We start from the raw sequence: 18,361 nt of genomic DNA on the forward strand, positions 1-18,361 counted from the left end.
TCTGGGCATAGAATCAGAGAGTTGGAAGGTACTACAAGGGCCATCTTGTCCAATCTCTTGCCTTGCAGAAATGCAGAATCAAAGCACTGTCAATTATGGCCATCCAGCCTCCGTTTAAAAACCTCCAGAGAAGGAGACTCCGCCACAATCCAAGGCAACATATTCCACTGTTGAACTGCTTTGACCATCATGAATACCTTCCTAATGTTTAGGCCGAATCTCTATTGAATCCATTGCTCTGTATTCTAGTTTCTAGAGAACAGAAAACAAGCTGCCTGTTCCTCAATATGACACCCTTTTACATATTTAAACATGGCTATCGTGTCATTTCTCAATCATCTCTTCTCCAAGCTAAATATATCCAGCTAAACTGTTTCTCATATGGCTTGGTTTCCAAACCTTTGACCATTTTAGTTGCCCTTCTATGAGCATTTTATAAATATGTATAGATATCTTGTTTGCTCCATTTTTTGATGTGAAGGAGGAGTACTAGCATTGTGTAGGTGAGGGATGTTGGATTTTTGGGAGCTTCACACACTGCCATCTTTTAAGGATTAGCTCTCATTTCCTAATATAGTTTATTCTTAAAGTGGAACATTTCACAAAATATAACATAAAACACAACACAAAATTGTAATATTATGATGCAAATAAAGAATGGGTATGACTACAACATGCTGGCAGATCTACGGTTTGTATGAAGCTGTCAATTCTGTAGTTATAAATGAAGGTTGTAAACCATTTGCATGTGTCTGTGATGTCTGTTACCAACAAGTAGTAGGCGTACAGAGAATCTCAATTTATTATGACAAAAATCCAATCTGCGAGCCTCCTTCCTCTTTATTTTATTTCTGCTCCTTTCTGTAGAGATGACCATTCCATTGGATAGATCACATCAGCTCTAGATTATTAAATATGGTTTTCTGTGGGCAAGCGGATGGCGACTACTGGATGGTTTATGTTCTGTATCAGAAAATAGAGCTAATGTGGTCTATCCAATGCAATTTTCTGAATCAGCATCCCAAGTAACCAAACCAAATCTGAAGTTGACCAAAAAGTGTTTCATAACCCTTTTGGTACTAATGTTGGAGACTGGGCCCTGGTCAAAGTGGGCCCTGACCAAAAAAGGTTGGGAACCACTGTTCTAAAGGGAAGATGTCAATCTGCTAGAATGTTTTGTTCTCCATCTTTAAAACTGCTAGGAGTGGTCTTTACCAGTAGATGGTGCAAGCTGGCAGCTTGAATGCTGGAAGTGTAACTAATAGTGGAAAATTGGAGACAATTTCCTGCAAGTAAATATTATTTGTCATGTGTGTGTGCTCCTATACACATGCATGCATACATGGAGCATATGCCATGGTTGTTTTCTGGAGAATGCAACCTCTGTTGCTGAATGTTTACAGACATTTTAACTGATGAGAATGAAGAATGGTGTCAAGTAATGCAGCATTTGTGAGAGTAATGAAAGAGTAGTAAAGTGATAGGAAAAGAGGCTCTTGTTGCACTTTAGGGAAAAGAGGATCAAGAAAGGCAGATTAGCAAAATCTAGCTATTGCTAAAGACTATGCACTTAGCACTTTAATTGTGTTCTACAACATTGTGGGCTTTGTGATGTGGTGAGGTATTAGACCTCTAAATACCTCTCACAATTACAAGTCCCAGAATTCCACTGGCAGTTAAATTCATACCCAAATGCTAAAGTGTGTGTTGTGACGGAGACTAATGAGATTCAATAGTAAATAGGAAAGAGATGCATTTCATTTTTGCACAGTACAAACCTCAGTGTGATTCTCGCGGGGCTGATCCTCATTCAAGACAGGAAATGCATCAAGGGACTGTGGGCCCAACCTGAATTTCCTCGATTTCTCAGCAAGAGAATAGTTCATGGAGAATGCAATTGGGTGTAGCTTGTCTCGCACGTCATCCTGCAGAATAGATGAGAGTTTATGACAGGAAGTGGTAAGAATAATCCAGCATAAGAGTTTCAGAAATTTACTTTATTCAACAATAGATCCCATAATCCCACCAGCTATACTCGGGAGCAAATTCTGGGACTTATAATCACTCAAGTGCAAAGCTCTGGAAAACACTAGGGAAGACAAAAGGAGGATGTTCAGGGAGAAGATGCACATAGGCTAGACTAGGTCATCTTTGAGTTCCCTCCCAGTTGTCTAATTTTTGTCACCTGCACACTTTTTTGTCAATTTTTTTTAATTTTTTTTAATTTTTGTCAATTTTTTTTAATTTTTGTCAAAGCACACTTCTTACCCGTAGAAGGACCTTCAGGGTTTGGCATTTCTCATTAGGCATGGAAAACTGTCCCCTGTAGACTGCAGACTGTGTCTTAGCAAAGTAAACCCGCCGACGGTCCTGGTCAGCTTTTATGACATAATTCAGTTCTAAAATGAGACAAAGAGAAAAACGTAGGAGAATACAAGTAGAGGATTGACTAAGGTTGAACAGGTAAAATGAGGTGTGTATGAAAGCATACTCTTTTGGACTATAACTCCCAGAATCCCCCAACCAACTAAGTTGCTGGTAAGGCCTAACCTCTGGTAAGGCTCAATTCCAATTTAGTTCTACGATGATGATGAAAAATAGACAAGTCTTTGAAATATTTCAAAGGCTTAACCACAAGGCGTTGGCAATGTGCCTTCCAGATACTGCTGTACTTCAGTTTTCAGCAAGTTAGCCAATAGTGAGGGATGATGGAAGTTAAAATCCAACATTGCTTACAAATTCCCCAGCCTTGTTTCACAACATGGGCATTATTCTGCCCCCACACTAGTTATTTATTTGGAAGGTGTCTGTGATGCAGGAAATGGATTGAATGCTACACATTTGAAGTAAAAACAACTAGGTATTAAATAACAGATCTCAAACTTCCTCTCCTCCAGAGTTTTACTGACAGTTTTTGTGAGAGGAGTTAAAGTCCTTGAAACACAACCACAATTCTGACTGGATGTCACTTTAATATAGCTTTAATTGGATCTCAATCTGTTATATCTTCAACGTGGCTTTACTTTGTGTCTTTACTTTCATATAACTTTTATGTAACTTGTATGACTTGTGTGGCTTCAATGTGATGTTCTATTTTGTGGTTCTTCCACGTTCCTTGCTCTTCACCTTCCAATACCACACTGCCTGACTCCACAAGGAGCTAGAAGGATCTTGGCTAAGGCTCCACTCCTGAGAGGAGACCTAAAGGACAGGGCAAGGGAAGTTTCAAATATAAGGAAGAAGAGGCTATCTAGACTAACCCCACAAACTATACATAAAATATTAATCTCCTCTAACTAAATGAGGTCTTAACAGGAGTAAACAGTGAGAAATCTTGCGGAGGCACAACAGGTATGATATAGTCTGGTATATGCTCAGTTTGAATCTATGACAATAGCAGACATAAACAGGGTGATGCTGCCTCTAAGCATATTCAGTGCTGAAAGCACCCACTCCAAAGGTGCACACACACATACCTAGAATTATAGAGTCAACTGGCTACTGTTGGTGGCCAAGCTCTCAAACTTCTCTTTTAAAAAACAAACTGATGAACCCGTCCCAGTTCTACTCACTGATGGTCTCCTTGTATTTGGGGTCTCCGGCACTTTGGGAATAGGAGAAGCAGAACTGCACCTTGATACTGTTGGTGAGGAGATGGGGAAGGGAAAGGAGAGAGAGGGGAACAGAAATGTGAGGTGTACAACCACATGGAATGGAACCCACAGACGGAGCAGACGTCTCCAAGCACAAACAAGACAGAACAACATCCAGGTGCCGACTTGCTGAACAAAGACACAGGGGAGTAAACCTATTTCAAAGACCCATCAACCTCAAAGAGCCAGTCTACAAATGCTAAGCATGTAGAGACAGCTTGAGGTTGCTTTGCACATTTAAAAGGTAATCTGCTGTGCTCCTCATTCACAAGAATTTTAGGAAATGCCATAGGGGTGAGTAACTGAGGCTGGATCTGCACTGCCCTGTATCCCAGGATCTGATCCCAGGTTATCTGTTTATCCCAGATTATCTGGCAGTGTAGACTCATATAATCCAGTTGCAAACAGATAATTTGGGATCAGATCCTAGGAACTAGGGCAGTGTAGATCCAGCCTGGGAGAGGCTAGGTGATGGGAAAATCTGTGCTGGGTTTTAGTATTAAATTTAAAGGAGCTGTCTAGAGTGCTGAACCCTACTGCCTTGGATAGTTCCTTAAAAGCTCATCATATTGATATGGAAGCATTATGTACCACAGAAAATAAATGAACACAGGTTTGCCTCCTTGCTCTGGGCAGGATGTCCTGTACCAGAAGCTTATCCCAGAACCATCTGTGCTTTACTTTTAAACTCCATCAAGGAAGGTGCCTTTCCCCTCCCTTCTCTCTGCAGCTGGCTCATACTCATGCATTGCCATTCTCTTTCCAATGCCAAATGTGTTATTTTTATTTACATTTAATCTTAATCTTTCCCTGTCTTGTGTAAGCACTATTACTCCTCCTGCACCCGGTGAGGAGGGTAAACAATGGTTCTTCCCATTTCTTTCCGACTTCCTCTTAAATACATTGAAAGCTGGTAATGCATTTCCCTTTCACCTTCCTTTCAGTAGGCTAAATATAGTCAAATACGTCCATCCCATCTGTGCTGACACATGCCTTCCAGCATCTCCTGGTATAGGGATGTGGAAAGGAGAAGGAGAGAATTAATAATCCAGATACAAGAAGATGTAGAAGGAACCCATTACCAGGAGTCTTCTGTACATTTGGCTGGATCCAGAGGGTTTGGAGTAACTGTAAAAGTCTTGCTCACAATGTTGATCACAGGGCGGGCTCTGAGGAAAAGTAAAAAAGGTAACTCAGGCACAGTAGTTCATACACCAGTAATCTTCTGATTAGATTATTGTATTTGCACTCTGTGTGGGACTCAGAAACTAGTCATTGCAAAATGTAGCAGCAAGACTTCTGACTGACATACCATGAAGACAACAGATAAAGTCAATCTTGAAGAAGCTAAGTTTGCTCTCAGTTTGTTTTTGATGTGAATTCCTAGTGACACTGAAAGAATTCTTACTTGTTTGAGGCAAGATTCCCCCAGGCAGGAAACAGCCAGACTCGCAACATTCACACTTGCCTCAAGCAGAAAAGAGTTCTTTTTCCCACCCTGGACATACCACAGGTATATAAATCCCACTTGCCTAGTTTCCAACAGACCTCACAACCTCTGAGGATGCCTGCCATGGTTGTGGGCAAAACGTCAGGAGAGAATACTTCTGGAACATGGCCATACATCCCGGAAAACACACAACAAACAAGCCCCTTTAAAGTTTGACTCTGAACATTATATAGACACTGGTGTAGCATGTTTTCTACTGCTCAGAGGTTACAAAACAAACCAATGGATTCAAGCTACAAGAAAAAAGATTCCACCTAAACATTAGGAGAGACTTCTCTATAGTATGAACTGTTCAACAGTAGAACAGACTGTCTTGGAGGGTGGTGGTTCAAGGGAGCTTTTCAAGGTGCTGAATCAATTCCTCAAAATAAGTCTAGTACTCTGGAAAGCTCTTTAAGCCCCCTTCAACACTGCCTCTATATCTCAGGATCTGATCCCAGATTATCTGGCAGTGTAGACTCATATAATCCAGTACAAAGCAGATAATCTAGGATTAAATCCTGGGATATAGGGCAGTGTAGAAGGAGCCTTAGTCTTCTCCCTTAAAGTTCAGAATAAACACTGGAGTGGATTCACTGCCCCACTTACATGGAGCCACCAGTTTTCACCACTAGGAATTCTAATAGTTGCTAACTTCATTGGAAAAGGAACTTTATGAGTTCTTGTCCTAAATTAGTTAAGAAGTAAGAAGACAACCCTATGAGACTGCACATGACACTTTCTTCATGCCAGCAGCAACATCCCATCTCACCTGAGCAACAGGAGATTTTCTGAGAGGGTTCCCACCAACAGATCAGGATAGGAGTTCCCATCAACATCCATTCCACCACTAAAGGAGTAGCCAAAAGTTGGGATGCTAGGAACAAAATCGTTCCCACTAATGATCTGCAGAGAAAGACCAAATAAGAGCAGAGTAGGAATGAATACAAAAGGGAGAGAGATTTTTGTTTGGTGAATGGTGAGATAGCAATACCTAAGGAAGAGGGCGGTAAAGCATACAGGTGGAACAGTAAGGAGGATTGCCCCTGGTGTCATTGGGCTGCCCTTGGGGTAATTAAATAGGGGTAAACAAGATGCTTTGGACTACAATTTCCATCAGTCCTAGCAAGAATGGTTATTGGTCTAAGTAACATGATGTGTACTCAAAAGCATTATGAGGGCTTCAGGTTGCCATCTAGTCCATGGAAGCAGAAACTGAGGGGCATCCAATGAAATCAGCTGAGGAAACTGGAGGCATATCTTAATATGTCATTAATCAGCCCTACTTGGAAATATCAATGATTGAACTTGAAACTTTCTGCCTGTTCTCTACAGGGAACACCACCTAGTTTGATTTCTTATACCTAAAAGAATAGCAATTTTCAGGTGAGGCCTAGCTCTTCTGATATCTAGCCCACAAAGTCTAAGGCCATTCCAATCATGATATTATGTAACAATATTGGAAAATGTTCCTTTAATTGTGTGGTATTTACTTTGGAGGTGTTGTTATACTCCAGAAACTTCATTTTTGTGGCTGCCACTAACTATGTTGAATTGGCTGAGACTCTACGAGATATTCATTGAAAAGTTATAGCAAAATGTGCTGCAAGATGTCCCACAAAAACAAAGTTTTTGCAGTTGAATAAACCCTTTCCATGTTTTTTTATGATTAGGAAATGACGTTTATAACACAGGAACAAAAGTCGTGTTACATAGTGTAATAGGGTGCTTGTCACAGGCATCAGATTTTGGGACAAGACATCAAAATCTGTTGGAACATAACAGCAAGAACTGAGTATTCCTGATTAAGATGCTGGCTCCTTCCCTTTATTGGGTTGCATATTGCCCATCTAACTAGTGGGGAACCCATAACTACTACTGGAATAAGATTCAACCTCCTGTTCATGTGGTTCTGTTGGGATAGAGCCCCATCTTGCCTTTTGCCTTTGAAACAAAATGCCTTGGGCCAGTCTTTCTGAATTCATGGTGATTGAAGGCACTGTGATGACTGTAAAGCAGGAAATGGGAACATATAGCCTATTAGCAAGTGTAGACCAAGGCTTCTGATTCAGGACCTCTGCTATATCTCTTTGGTAATTCCACTTTGAATTATGGATAGGATGTCTGGATGCTCCTTGCTATTGAATTGAGTTTCATGTACAAGTTCACCCATTTCTGGCTCTAGCCACAGCCACTGTTGGAATGTGGACCCTGTCTGTGAAATTGGGTGTTTCAAAGTTTTGGCTCCTCCTCAACTGAAGAAAAGCTCCCATATCTGATATTATGCTGGGTGACATTAGAGGGATTTTCTTCAGTGTATGTGAGGAGGAAAACATTACAATGCTAAAAAGGAGAAAGCAAGGTACGCTTACCTGCCGGGGCTTATCAATAAGCCCTCCCACACTGCTGTGGTAGATATATACTTTCCCTGACCCTTCAAATGGAGCCCCAATGGCTATATCTGTGGGGAAAATGGGGGGAGAAGGAAAGGGTTAGATGGAAGTATCTGAAACAATGTATTACAAAACAAATAAAAACCAGAGTTGTTAGGGGAAAACTGGTGACTTTTTTGGAATTAGCAGGTCAAATATACCCAGAAATGAGACTAATATCTGAGGCACCAAAATGTATGTTGGCCAGTGTTATTACCGAAGCATGTTTATAAATCATTTTCTCTACCCTTCCACATTCAAATCCCAGAAATCTTTTATCACTTAAAAACAGTGGTCCTCAACTTTAGCTCCTCCAAATGCTTTGGATATTGACATACAGAAGACTCAGTCACCATGGCCAAGGGTCAGGGATTCTACAATTTGAAATCTCAAACCTCTGTGTTACTAATGGTTATGAAGGAAGGCAATGATGACATCCCATTGGCTTTCTATTAGTACATATCAATTTTTCTCTATGTTCATTTTTAATCCTGTTTGGGGAATAGGGTACACTTTGGGCAATAGGTAAGAAGTCACACTAAAGTCTAGGTGGTCTTTAGGAGCCCTGATGACTAGTCCACCTCAGATCATGACAACATTCTTCGGAGAACTTCCAACTTCCATCAAGAGCACCATTGTTAACTGAAAAACACAAGGTCAAGTTTAGAAAAAAAAGCAGGCTAACCTTGGAAATCATCTTTGTCGACATCTCCAATGCTGGCCACAGCAAGACCAAATGAGGAATTGCTGGGCCCGGTCAGGGTGAGATTTGCACTGCTGTGGAAAGTTCCACCAAGGTTCATGTACACATAGACAGCCCCACCCTTCTCTTCTTTCCGATCAAAGTAGTAAGGTGCTCCAATGATCAAATCCTTCCACCTACCAATAACAGAAAGGAGAAATTAGGCTAACCCTTACATCTTAGGCATGGGGTGGCTGAAGACATTTTGCTGTCTAAAGCAAAAAAACAAAACAAAACCCAAGACAGTGCCTTTTCCATTCCATGAGTCTAATGGTTTGGAGTTATTGGAGGCTACAGTTCAATTGAATATTAGAAGGAACTTCCTGGTAGTAGTAGCAGTTTGGCAATGGAAGCAATCACCTAAAGAGGTTGTGGAGACTCTTTTTCTGGAATGCATGTGCATGTCTGTGTATGTATCTTCAAATCCTGTATTGACTTATGGCAACATCATGAATTTCATAGGGCTTTCTTGGGCAAAGAATACTGACGGACGGCTTTGCCAGTTCCCTCCTCTGAAATATAGCTGACAGCATTTGGTATTCATTGATAATCTCTCATCCAGGTACTACTCAGAGCTAACCTTGCTTAACTTACACCATCAGATGTCATCTGGTGCCTTTAGGGTACTTAAGCCCTCTTTTTCGGGACATCTGGATATCTTCAAAATGGATAATTGCCTTTTGAGAATGCTTTTGCTAATCTTGCACTGAGCAGGGGATTGGGCTCGATAGCCCATGGGGTCACCTATACGGTTTCTATGAGACTTCAAAGAATAGAGCTAGCCATGATTGGACAAATGAATAAGTTTAGATACTTCCCCAGCCCCCTTGTTAAATCAACTCACCCATCATTGTTGAGGTCAGCCAGAGCAATGGAACTGCCAAAGTAGGAGCCCACTTGCTCTCCCAAGAGCACCAGTTTCTCCTCAAGGGTTGTGCCGCTGTCATTTAGCATGAGGAAGACAGCCCCAGTATGATTATAGCGGGGAGCTCCTGCGATGAAAGTGTTGCTGTGTTTGTGCAGTACAGCAGTGCTGGCTTCAGTTGTGTATCCTGGAAATAAGAGAAGCAACAATGGGGAAAGAATATGAGTCCTCTCTTTCTTCATCTTGACAGCTTTTTGCTCCTGGCAAATATTCTTATTCTTTGTTTAAGTTATTATATCTGGGATTACTAAGCAATTGCTAAAACAAGATACTAAGCTTAGTAAAATATTAAGACTTTTTCCTATTGAGGAGCAGAGGAAAAACAAAGAACTCAATGTTGCCGCATTAGACAGTGAGATTTGGTTACACATACCGATATAGCTGTTGCTTCTCTTCTCATCTGGATAGGAATAATCCTTTTGATCCCAGCTCTCACGCTGCAACACGTAATCAGTCCCTACATCAGACAGAGGCAATAAAGCAGCACTTTAAGTATTCCTGAGGATACCCTACCCTTGTTAGACACAACTTCCTGTTGAAGACGAGCCTACACCTACAAAGGCCAGCAGAAGTCAGTTTTCTGCTTGAAGAGTCTTCTACTTGGAGTTTAAAATAAGACCAATGGTTCTATTTAACATGCCATATTTGCATGTTAATTTACATCTAGATCAGTGGTTCTCAGCCTGTGGGTCTCCAGATGTTTTAACCTACAACTCCCAGCCAGTTTACCAGCGGTTAGGATTTCAGTTGAAGGCCAAAACATCTGGGGACCCACAGGTTGAGAATCACTCAGATAGTCAACTGGAAGACGTTTCAGTAACAATTTGCTAATTTGATAACTCTTCATATGATTTTTTCAAAATCTCCTGAATCCAACACTATTTAAGTTTAAATTAATTTATATTTTCATTTAAATTTATTTAAATTTAATTAATATTTTACTCAGGTGTGGTGCAGTGGGTTGAATGTTGGGTCTATGACTCTGGCTATGGAAACCCACTCTTTGACCTTGAGCAGCTCACATTCTCCATCCCCCAAAAAACCTCAAAAAAGAGTCATCTTAAGTCAGAAATCACGTGGAGGCACATAACAACAATTCATTATATCAACTGTGTAAGTCTTGATAATGAACTGGAAGTCATGTTTTGTAATTACTATTCAATACCTTTCAACTTGTACTGTCTCCTAAATGCAACAGCATCTAACGTTTATACACACACACTTATAAGACTATATAGGTAAAGGTTTTCCCCCTGACATTAAGTCTAGCTGTGTCCGACTCTGGGGATTGGTGCTCATCTCCATTTCTAAGCCAAAGAGCGTTGTCTGTAGAAGTCTCCAAGGTCATGTGGCCAGCATGATTGCATGGAGTGCCGTTACCTTCCCGCCGGAGCGGTACTATTGATCTACTCACATTTGCATATTTTTGAACTGCCAGGTTGGTAGAAGCCGGGGCTAACAGCAGGAGCTCACCCTGCTCCCTGGATTCAAACCATCAACCTTTTGGTCAGCAAGTTCAGCAGCTCAGCTGTTTAACCTGCTGTGCTATCGAGGGCTTCATAAGAATATATAAACTTGTGGAATTCGTTGCAAATGAATGACTTTGTTTTAATCCTCCCCAGCACTTCACCTTTGTTCTGAATAAATTAAACAATAAAACCATTTGAGGCCACACACAATGAAAGGTTAAAATGAAGGAGGGTTGGGAGCACACTGTGCCACAAACCTTGCCAATTGTAAGCACCAGGAGCTCCAAAATAAACACTGTTGTGGGTAAAGCCGCCACTGATGCCCATCTGGCACATTCCAGTTGACTCCAGGTCTGTGTTGGCATTGCACATCTCATTGTGGTACGCCTGCCACTCATCATCTTCCTGCAGGCCCAGGTCATTGCCACGAATATAACATTTCCCCACCATGCGTCTCTGGTCTTCATTGCCAGCCCATAAAATCCTGGTATATCGGTGAGCACAAGCCTGGAAGAAACAACCCAAAATAATTTATACTCAAACAGAAGGTGAATTCCTAGTATCTCTGGAAGGGATGACTTCTTTTGTTGAAGCCCTTGTCCATGGTACATTGATACATTGGAAATGTAATGAAAGCAACAACTTCTTCATGGTGTCAGCACTGACTCTGAAAATGGTTCTGAACCTAAGACAGAGATGGAAAATCAGGGCCCAACAAATGCCACTTTCCTCGCTCCTTATAATTGACTATGCCAAAGAAGCTGTGGTTTTAAATATTTCTAGTCAATCATTCATTTTCCAATCTTTGGATGGCTTTATACGACACAAAGAGCACATTTTTGTAGTGTATTGACCACATGTGTCAGTGGCAAATACAACACCATAAAATCTCAAAAAAGAAATGCATCACTATCAAATGCAAACTACAAATAGACTACACCGTAAGAAACCTACTCTCTTTCGATACGTGTTGCAAGAAGTGATAGTCATGTATGCCCATCTAAGTCTTCCTAATTGTGCTTCTAGAAGACTATTCAGTTTGTAGTTCATCCTTGCCTGGTTCCTCTCCATCCCCATAATCCTCCTAAACATTGCCAGGTCAATATCACCCAAGCTGTAGAGATAACAAGGCCCAAACCTGTGATCGAATTAATGCAAGCTGAATATCACTCTAACTGCCATGGCTCAATGCTATGGAATCCCAGGAATAGGGTGAGAATGAAGATCTTGTAAAACTAAAAAATTTATGATTCCATAGCATTGAATCATAGTTGAGGAAGTGTTTCCAAACTGCATTAATTCTACAGCATGGATTAATTGAGCACAATACATTAATCATCAGCCACAACTTCATGGGGTATGCCATTCAAAATGTTAAAAAATAAGGACAAACACACACTTTTCAATAAACTCTCTTAGATTTTCTCCCCTTTCTCTGTGGATTGGAAAGAGGGCCAGGTTGGGATACTTGGGACTCACTCTGGAGCTCTGGGAAATCTAAATCTTCCTCCACATCTTTCTTCCACCCAAGAGTCTTCTCTTCTCTGAATCTCTCCCAGTTGCTATTTTGATCCTCTGCCATATCAGCACCTTTCAGTACTTCAAAAATATCTTTAGTGGAATTAGCTGAAATTCAAGAAATAGCTCTGGGCAATGGAAGCCAGACGTGCAGGCGCCTTGGAGAACAAAATGCAAGTGCCAGTGACACCGATGACTCTCATGCTTGACAGATGCCAACTGCAGTATTCCTTTCCACCTGAGTTCCACTTTCCCAGGAAATTCTCTCTTCTGTTCTGTCTCCTTTCCTAATCTATCTGCCATCTCACATTTTATTACCCACTAGGATAGAACTCATAGGTTTAATTGTGTTCTTTTGTAGTATATAATACTTAATTTAGTAAAGCATCTTCAGGATACAACCCAGAGTCCTTTTACTTAAGATGGCCAGATTTAAAATTGAAGATGTCTCCTGTGCCTTTAAAGGAGATTTCAGAAGGACAAGGAATACATAGAATCATAAAATCTAAGCGCTGGAAGGTAATTTAATGGTTAACATACTGCTTTTTAAAAATTTTAAGGACCTAGTAGTAGTGAATTAATTTTAAACCTGTTCCCAAATTGTAATTTATCTAGATAAGTGGTATTACAACATGGTGTTAACAATCTTACAATTTTACAGACAATGGCAAACCCATGTTGTACATCTCCTATTCAGGAGCCCCCGATGTTGCAGTGGGTTAAACCTTTGTGCCAGCAGAACTGCTGACTTGAAGGTTGGGTTGCTGACCTGAAGGTTGCCAGTTCGAATCCACCCGGGGAGAACACGGATGACCTCCCTCTATCAGCTCCAGCTCCATGCAGGGACATGAGAGAAGCTTTCCACAAGGATGATAAAACATCAAAACATCCGGGTGTCACCTGGGCAATATCCTTGCAGACGGCCAATTCTCTCATACCAGAAGTGACTTGCAGTTTCTCAAGTCGCTCCTGACGCGAAAAGAAATGCACCCATTCTGCCAAGATTGTGCTTCTCCTCCCAAAAGGAGTTTTCAGGGATGCAGAGTAAAAAGTCCTCCCTTACTCACAAGCATCCTACTCACCATTACTCTTCCAGAAGCTGTTCTCTGGCTTGCTACTTCAACCCCCAGCCACATATCTTCAACAATATTATTTCGGGGTTCACCTGAAAGAAACATGGAGGGGCAGAAGATAGGGGAAAAGCTATTAAGAAGCTCCACAATCCTTCTACAACCGTCTTTTATAGCAGGAAAAAAGAACTTCTGCTCTTTCACTTTCCCCCATTTCAGTTTTAGATTTCCACACTCTTTCTCATGCACAGAGGACATAACTTTCATTGCTGAAGGCAGACAAATATACTCCATCAGAGAATGATGCAGGAGGGAAACACAGAATTTGTATTATTCTTGTTTACAATGAATTACAATGCAATAGATGTTAGGGAATATTTCTGGTGAGGTTAAGCAGAAATCCAGCAAGTGATAAGGGATATTATAATTTCATTTGTAAAAAGAAAATTATTATTGGGTTGCAAGACTTAATTTGGTCTTATTTGCAGCTTCACATATCCATGCAAAAACTGGGAACGTGTTCCCCGCAGATGATGGTGGTGGTGTGTATGTGTGTGTGTGTATGTGGGGGGTGTGGGGGTGGTATCCTACAGTATTTCTGCAAACAATACCCAGAACTGGGATTTCTCTGTCTACTGTCTGTACTTAAGCATTTCACATAGTATATTTAAACTTTAATATAACTATAACCCTACCCACTTTTTCACAATGTGACTCTCTCTGTCTTCTTAGTTCACATTTCCCCCTGTTATACCTATGTTCATTCAGGATATCATTCTGCATATTCTTTACTACATCATTTCTCACACTTTGGTCCTCCAGTTGTTCAATGCTTCTGGTCCCAGAATGCTTAGTCATTGGCCCTGCTGGCTGTGACTGACAGCTGAAGTCCAAAACATCTGGAGGACAAATACTTGAGAACCATTTGTGTAGTCCCAGTAAACTCATGCCATGAAATGATGCTCCTTTTTAATGTGAAAGAAAAGTCAATGTAATTTTTACTTCAACAGATTAACACATCTAAACCTCTGGAAAATGCTGTTCTGTAGAATTTAACAGTTTCTATAGATGCTGCAAGCTTTATCCTACACCTGTATCCAGTCCTTGAACTGAAGCATGCTCAAGGGGAGCTCTCCTTCGCACATTTTCACGTACTTAACACCTTAATGTCCACCCGTTTACAGTCTTCAGTAGATGCAGACAGAGGGCAAGCATACATGGCACCCATCCTCGTCGTGTTGTCCATCTCTGAGGCCACATCTCGGGGAGCTCCACTTAGTAGCCTGAATAGAAAGGAAAAGCCATGCTGTTAGAGATGGGTGTCCCACAGAGAGGAAAATATATAAGATTCAGTAAACACAAAGATGGCTTTAAATCAGAATGCTTGTCATTGGAAGTTATTCAGGAAGCTCAAGTATAGTCTTGGTGGTCCTGATACATGACCATTTCAGAAGTGAAGAGATCTCACTTCTCCAGCCGAACAACAACAACAACTTTATTTTTATATCCCACCTCCATTTCCCCAAAGGGACCTGGGGCAGCTTACATGGGGAACAAGCCCAATCCAACAGCAATTAAAACCAACCATAGATTAAAACATAACTCAACAAAATCAATAACATTACAGAAGACAATAACATAACATAAAACAGCCTTTAACTTTTAAAACATTTACTTTTTTGGATGACAAAATAAGAAGTGAGAAATTCTGAGAATTGGGAGCCACGTTAATTTCTAAGCCTTCTCACAGCCCAACCCCACAATTATTACTGATCATATTGATGGTCAAATGACAGCAGTGAAAAGAATTAAAAAGCCCAATAAGACGGAAAGTAGGTATACATTTTTCATGCCTTCTTTACATGTACCCCACCCTACATAACAGTGCTCCTGCTGCTGTGGTCAACTCAAAGGACGGATGAGGGAACCCATGTGGTAGTCTGGAAGAAAGAGCTAACCAACATATTGCCTAGCACATATATTTTGTATAAAAGGGCATCTAGCTCTGAATGCTGGATTTCCAGACAAGTTTTGCACCTCATTCTTTTAGGGCCCTTCCACACAGCCATATAACCCAGAATATAAGGCAGATAATCCGCAATATCTGCTTTGAACTGGATTATCTGAGTCCACACTGCCATATAATCCAGTTCGATATGCCACATAACCCACAAGTTTGGAGGAGCAAAGGTTGGGAACCACTGGTTTAGATGAAAGAACCAGCTGGTGGCATTATAGTGCTGTCTTTCAAGAGAGGAGAATATCCAGACGATTTAAAAGGAATAGCTAGGTAACCATCATCACTGGTCCCCATCATCGAATACAGAGGTGTCAAACTTGTGGCCCTCCAGATGTTTGGGCCTCCAACTCCCATAAGCCATAGCCAGCTTGTCCAATGGCCAGGAATTCTCAAATGCCTCTCCTTAAAGGCAGGACTGACCCTAAATTGTTTGCTTTTCTATGTAGCTGTGTCCTCTTCAGCCATAGTAGAATAACAGCTGGGATGTGTGTTCTGTTGCATTCTAAAAACACAGCTGTATTTTTTCAGCATTGTAGGGTTAGACAGAAACAAACAGAAGTACGCCAAGAGAACATTTCATAGTGACAGGTAGCATAGCGGAAGAAAATATGAAGAGCAAAAGTCATGAAACAGCCCGTCTGTACAGAAATAAGACCAACAGACATCCAGCTGAGATTATGGTAGACAAACATTCAGAACTTCAAATCATTGAAAACATTAGTAGCTTTGAGGACAAAAACAAGGGCTTCCAAGAAATCCTAAAGTACTAATCACAATTCTAATAATAATCATAATTCTGCAGTTCTTAAGCAGCCCAAATAACAATAGAGCAGAAGTCAGGGAGTGTGGGCTGAGGTTTACATAAGGACAAGAAATCTTATGTGGAGGGGGGAGTACCAAGTGTGTGGGACAAGTAGGAATATAATGGAGTGTCTGGAATCCGAGGCCCTTTCACTGTACACAACCATAGCACTATGGTTCCCTTTTGGGACTTGTACAGTAGAGTCTCACTTATCCAACATAAATGGGCCGGCAGAATGTTGGATAAGCGAATATGTTGGATAATAAGGAGGGATTAAGGAAAAGCCTATTAAACATCAAATTAGGTTATGATTTTACAAATTAAGCACCAAAACATCATGTTATACAACAAATTTGACAGAAAAAGTAGTTCAATACGCAGTAATGCTATGTAGTAATTACTTACAAATTTAGCACCAAAATATCATGATGTATTGAAAACATTGACTACAAAAATGCATTGGATAATCCAGAATGTTGGATAAGCGAGTGTTGGATAAGTGAGACTCTACTGTAGTTTGATTAGACACTTAGAGCTCCTTGGCTGAGAATTCTAAAGCTCCCTCCTGTCAATCCCAATATTTCATTGGCTGGAACCATAACAGTGAAAGTGTAATCATAGTTTTGGGTTGCTGTGAGTTTCTGGGTTGTATGGCCATGTTCCAGAAGCATTCTCTCCTGACGTTTCACCCACATCTATGACAGGCATCCTCAGAGGTTGTGAAGTCTGTTGGAAGCTAAGCAAGTAGGGTTTATATCCTGTGGAAAGTCCAGGGTGGGGAGAAAGAACTCTTGTCTGTTTGAGGCAAGCATGAATGTTGCAATTGGCCACCTTAATTAGCATTGAATGCCTTTCAGCTTCAAAGCCTGGCTGCTTCCTGCCTTTGTTGGGATCACAGTGCTATATAACTATGCAGAGTGGAAGGAGTCCTGGAATGGAGGCATTCCACACTTGTCAGTCTCATCTATTTCCTATTTCATAAGGCTCCTTATTAGCTTCATTTCATAATGACTGATGAAGAAGATCATTTAGAAATCCATTAGAATGGATTCTATGCATGATTGATTATTCTTCTGTAGAATGTCCAGCTTTTTAAACCTCTGTCTTAATGAAACCTAAAAGGCAGTTTGCTCTCAGTGTACTTTCCCAGAACAAATGAGATATGTTGAAGATTAATTGGCAGAATTCTCATCTTGGATGGGGAGTGGGGGATTCAAGGCAATTACTGCAAAGAGAACTAAAGGTAAGAAAACTAAAGGTAACATTAGTAATGTATGACTCATAAAATTACGAGTAATATGCATTATGATTCAAAAAGTAACAGTGAATGCTATTGCGTTGCTCTAGCATTCCAAGTTATGGCATTATCCTTGCAAACTCTGCCAAGAGACCTTGGCATGAAGATCCTGATTCAGTGACTCATGGATGACCCTATACCAGCCTTCCTGCCTGAGCTGAATGAGTGGTGCAGAAAATATTTTATCACTTGGATGGATGGCACCTGAGTCATGGGAGAAAGAGGCTTTCCACAGGGACGTTGCCTCCAGGCAGCCTTATTACAAGCAAAGGATGTAGAAAGGAAGAGTGAGGTGGCACTTCTTACCTCTTTTGATTTCATCAAAGGCCTAGAAGTAAATGTCTAAATGATAACGCTCCTTCCTTCCTACTAGTTCTTAGTAATGTGGACTGCTATATCCTGCCTAGTTGTGTACCTATGCCCATGGGAGGTATTACTCATTCTAGGGTTGACCTTACTCTTTGGAAGATTAAGGTAAACACCTCAGGCAGCAGATATGGGAAGGTACATGGTCTTGCTGTATCTGTTATACAATTACAAATCCACAATCCAAATGGACTGTTGATAAAGAAGCACTGCATTATCCTATTGCAAATCTATCAAAATACATGCTCAGCTTTTAATAAATATGTTACGTGATTCTAGTTTATCCAACAGCACTATGCTGCACTTAGACAATACCAAGTTTATGGCAAATACGAAGGTTGTTCAGATTATCATGGTTTTGAAGGGTTTTTTTTGCCCAATACTAAATCTATAAGGATAATCAAACAGCAATGAAGCTACAGTATAGGGTGCGCAAACTGGCAATTTGAAAACACTGGCCTGAATTCTGTTGTTAAGCCCAACTGGAATATACCCATTGAATTAATGTGATTCATTTATGTGTTAGTTCATCATTTTATAACTGAACTTCAAGGAAAACTAATCAGGAGAAAATAATC

The 18,361-nt window shown here is 40.7% G+C and overlaps 1 protein-coding gene across 4 annotated transcripts in view; it reads right to left on the minus strand.

Annotated features, from left to right (window-relative positions):
• itga3 (integrin subunit alpha 3) overlaps nt 1–18,361 on the minus strand; it is a 73,989-nt gene that overhangs the window by 22,144 nt on the left and 33,484 nt on the right. For all 4 annotated transcript variants that reach the window (XM_062957615.1, XM_062957614.1, XM_062957616.1 and 1 more), the window contains exons 2-13: nt 14,454–14,581; nt 13,311–13,393; nt 10,968–11,217; nt 9,615–9,698; nt 9,161–9,368; nt 8,260–8,453; nt 7,515–7,603; nt 5,915–6,048; nt 4,736–4,822; nt 3,573–3,640; nt 2,269–2,399; nt 1,779–1,925 (exon numbers count right to left, since the gene is read on the minus strand). In XM_062957615.1, the coding sequence (XP_062813685.1) occupies nt 1,779–1,925; nt 2,269–2,399; nt 3,573–3,640; nt 4,736–4,822; nt 5,915–6,048; nt 7,515–7,603; nt 8,260–8,453; nt 9,161–9,368; nt 9,615–9,698; nt 10,968–11,217; nt 13,311–13,393; nt 14,454–14,581 (1,603 nt within the window). The remainder of the gene's footprint in view (nt 1–1,778; nt 1,926–2,268; nt 2,400–3,572; nt 3,641–4,735; nt 4,823–5,914; nt 6,049–7,514; nt 7,604–8,259; nt 8,454–9,160; nt 9,369–9,614; nt 9,699–10,967; nt 11,218–13,310; nt 13,394–14,453; nt 14,582–18,361) is intronic.

Source organism: Anolis carolinensis, chromosome 6 (assembly GCF_035594765.1).
Source record: "Anolis carolinensis isolate JA03-04 chromosome 6, rAnoCar3.1.pri, whole genome shotgun sequence".
Taxonomy (NCBI): domain Eukaryota; kingdom Metazoa; phylum Chordata; class Lepidosauria; order Squamata; family Dactyloidae; genus Anolis; species Anolis carolinensis.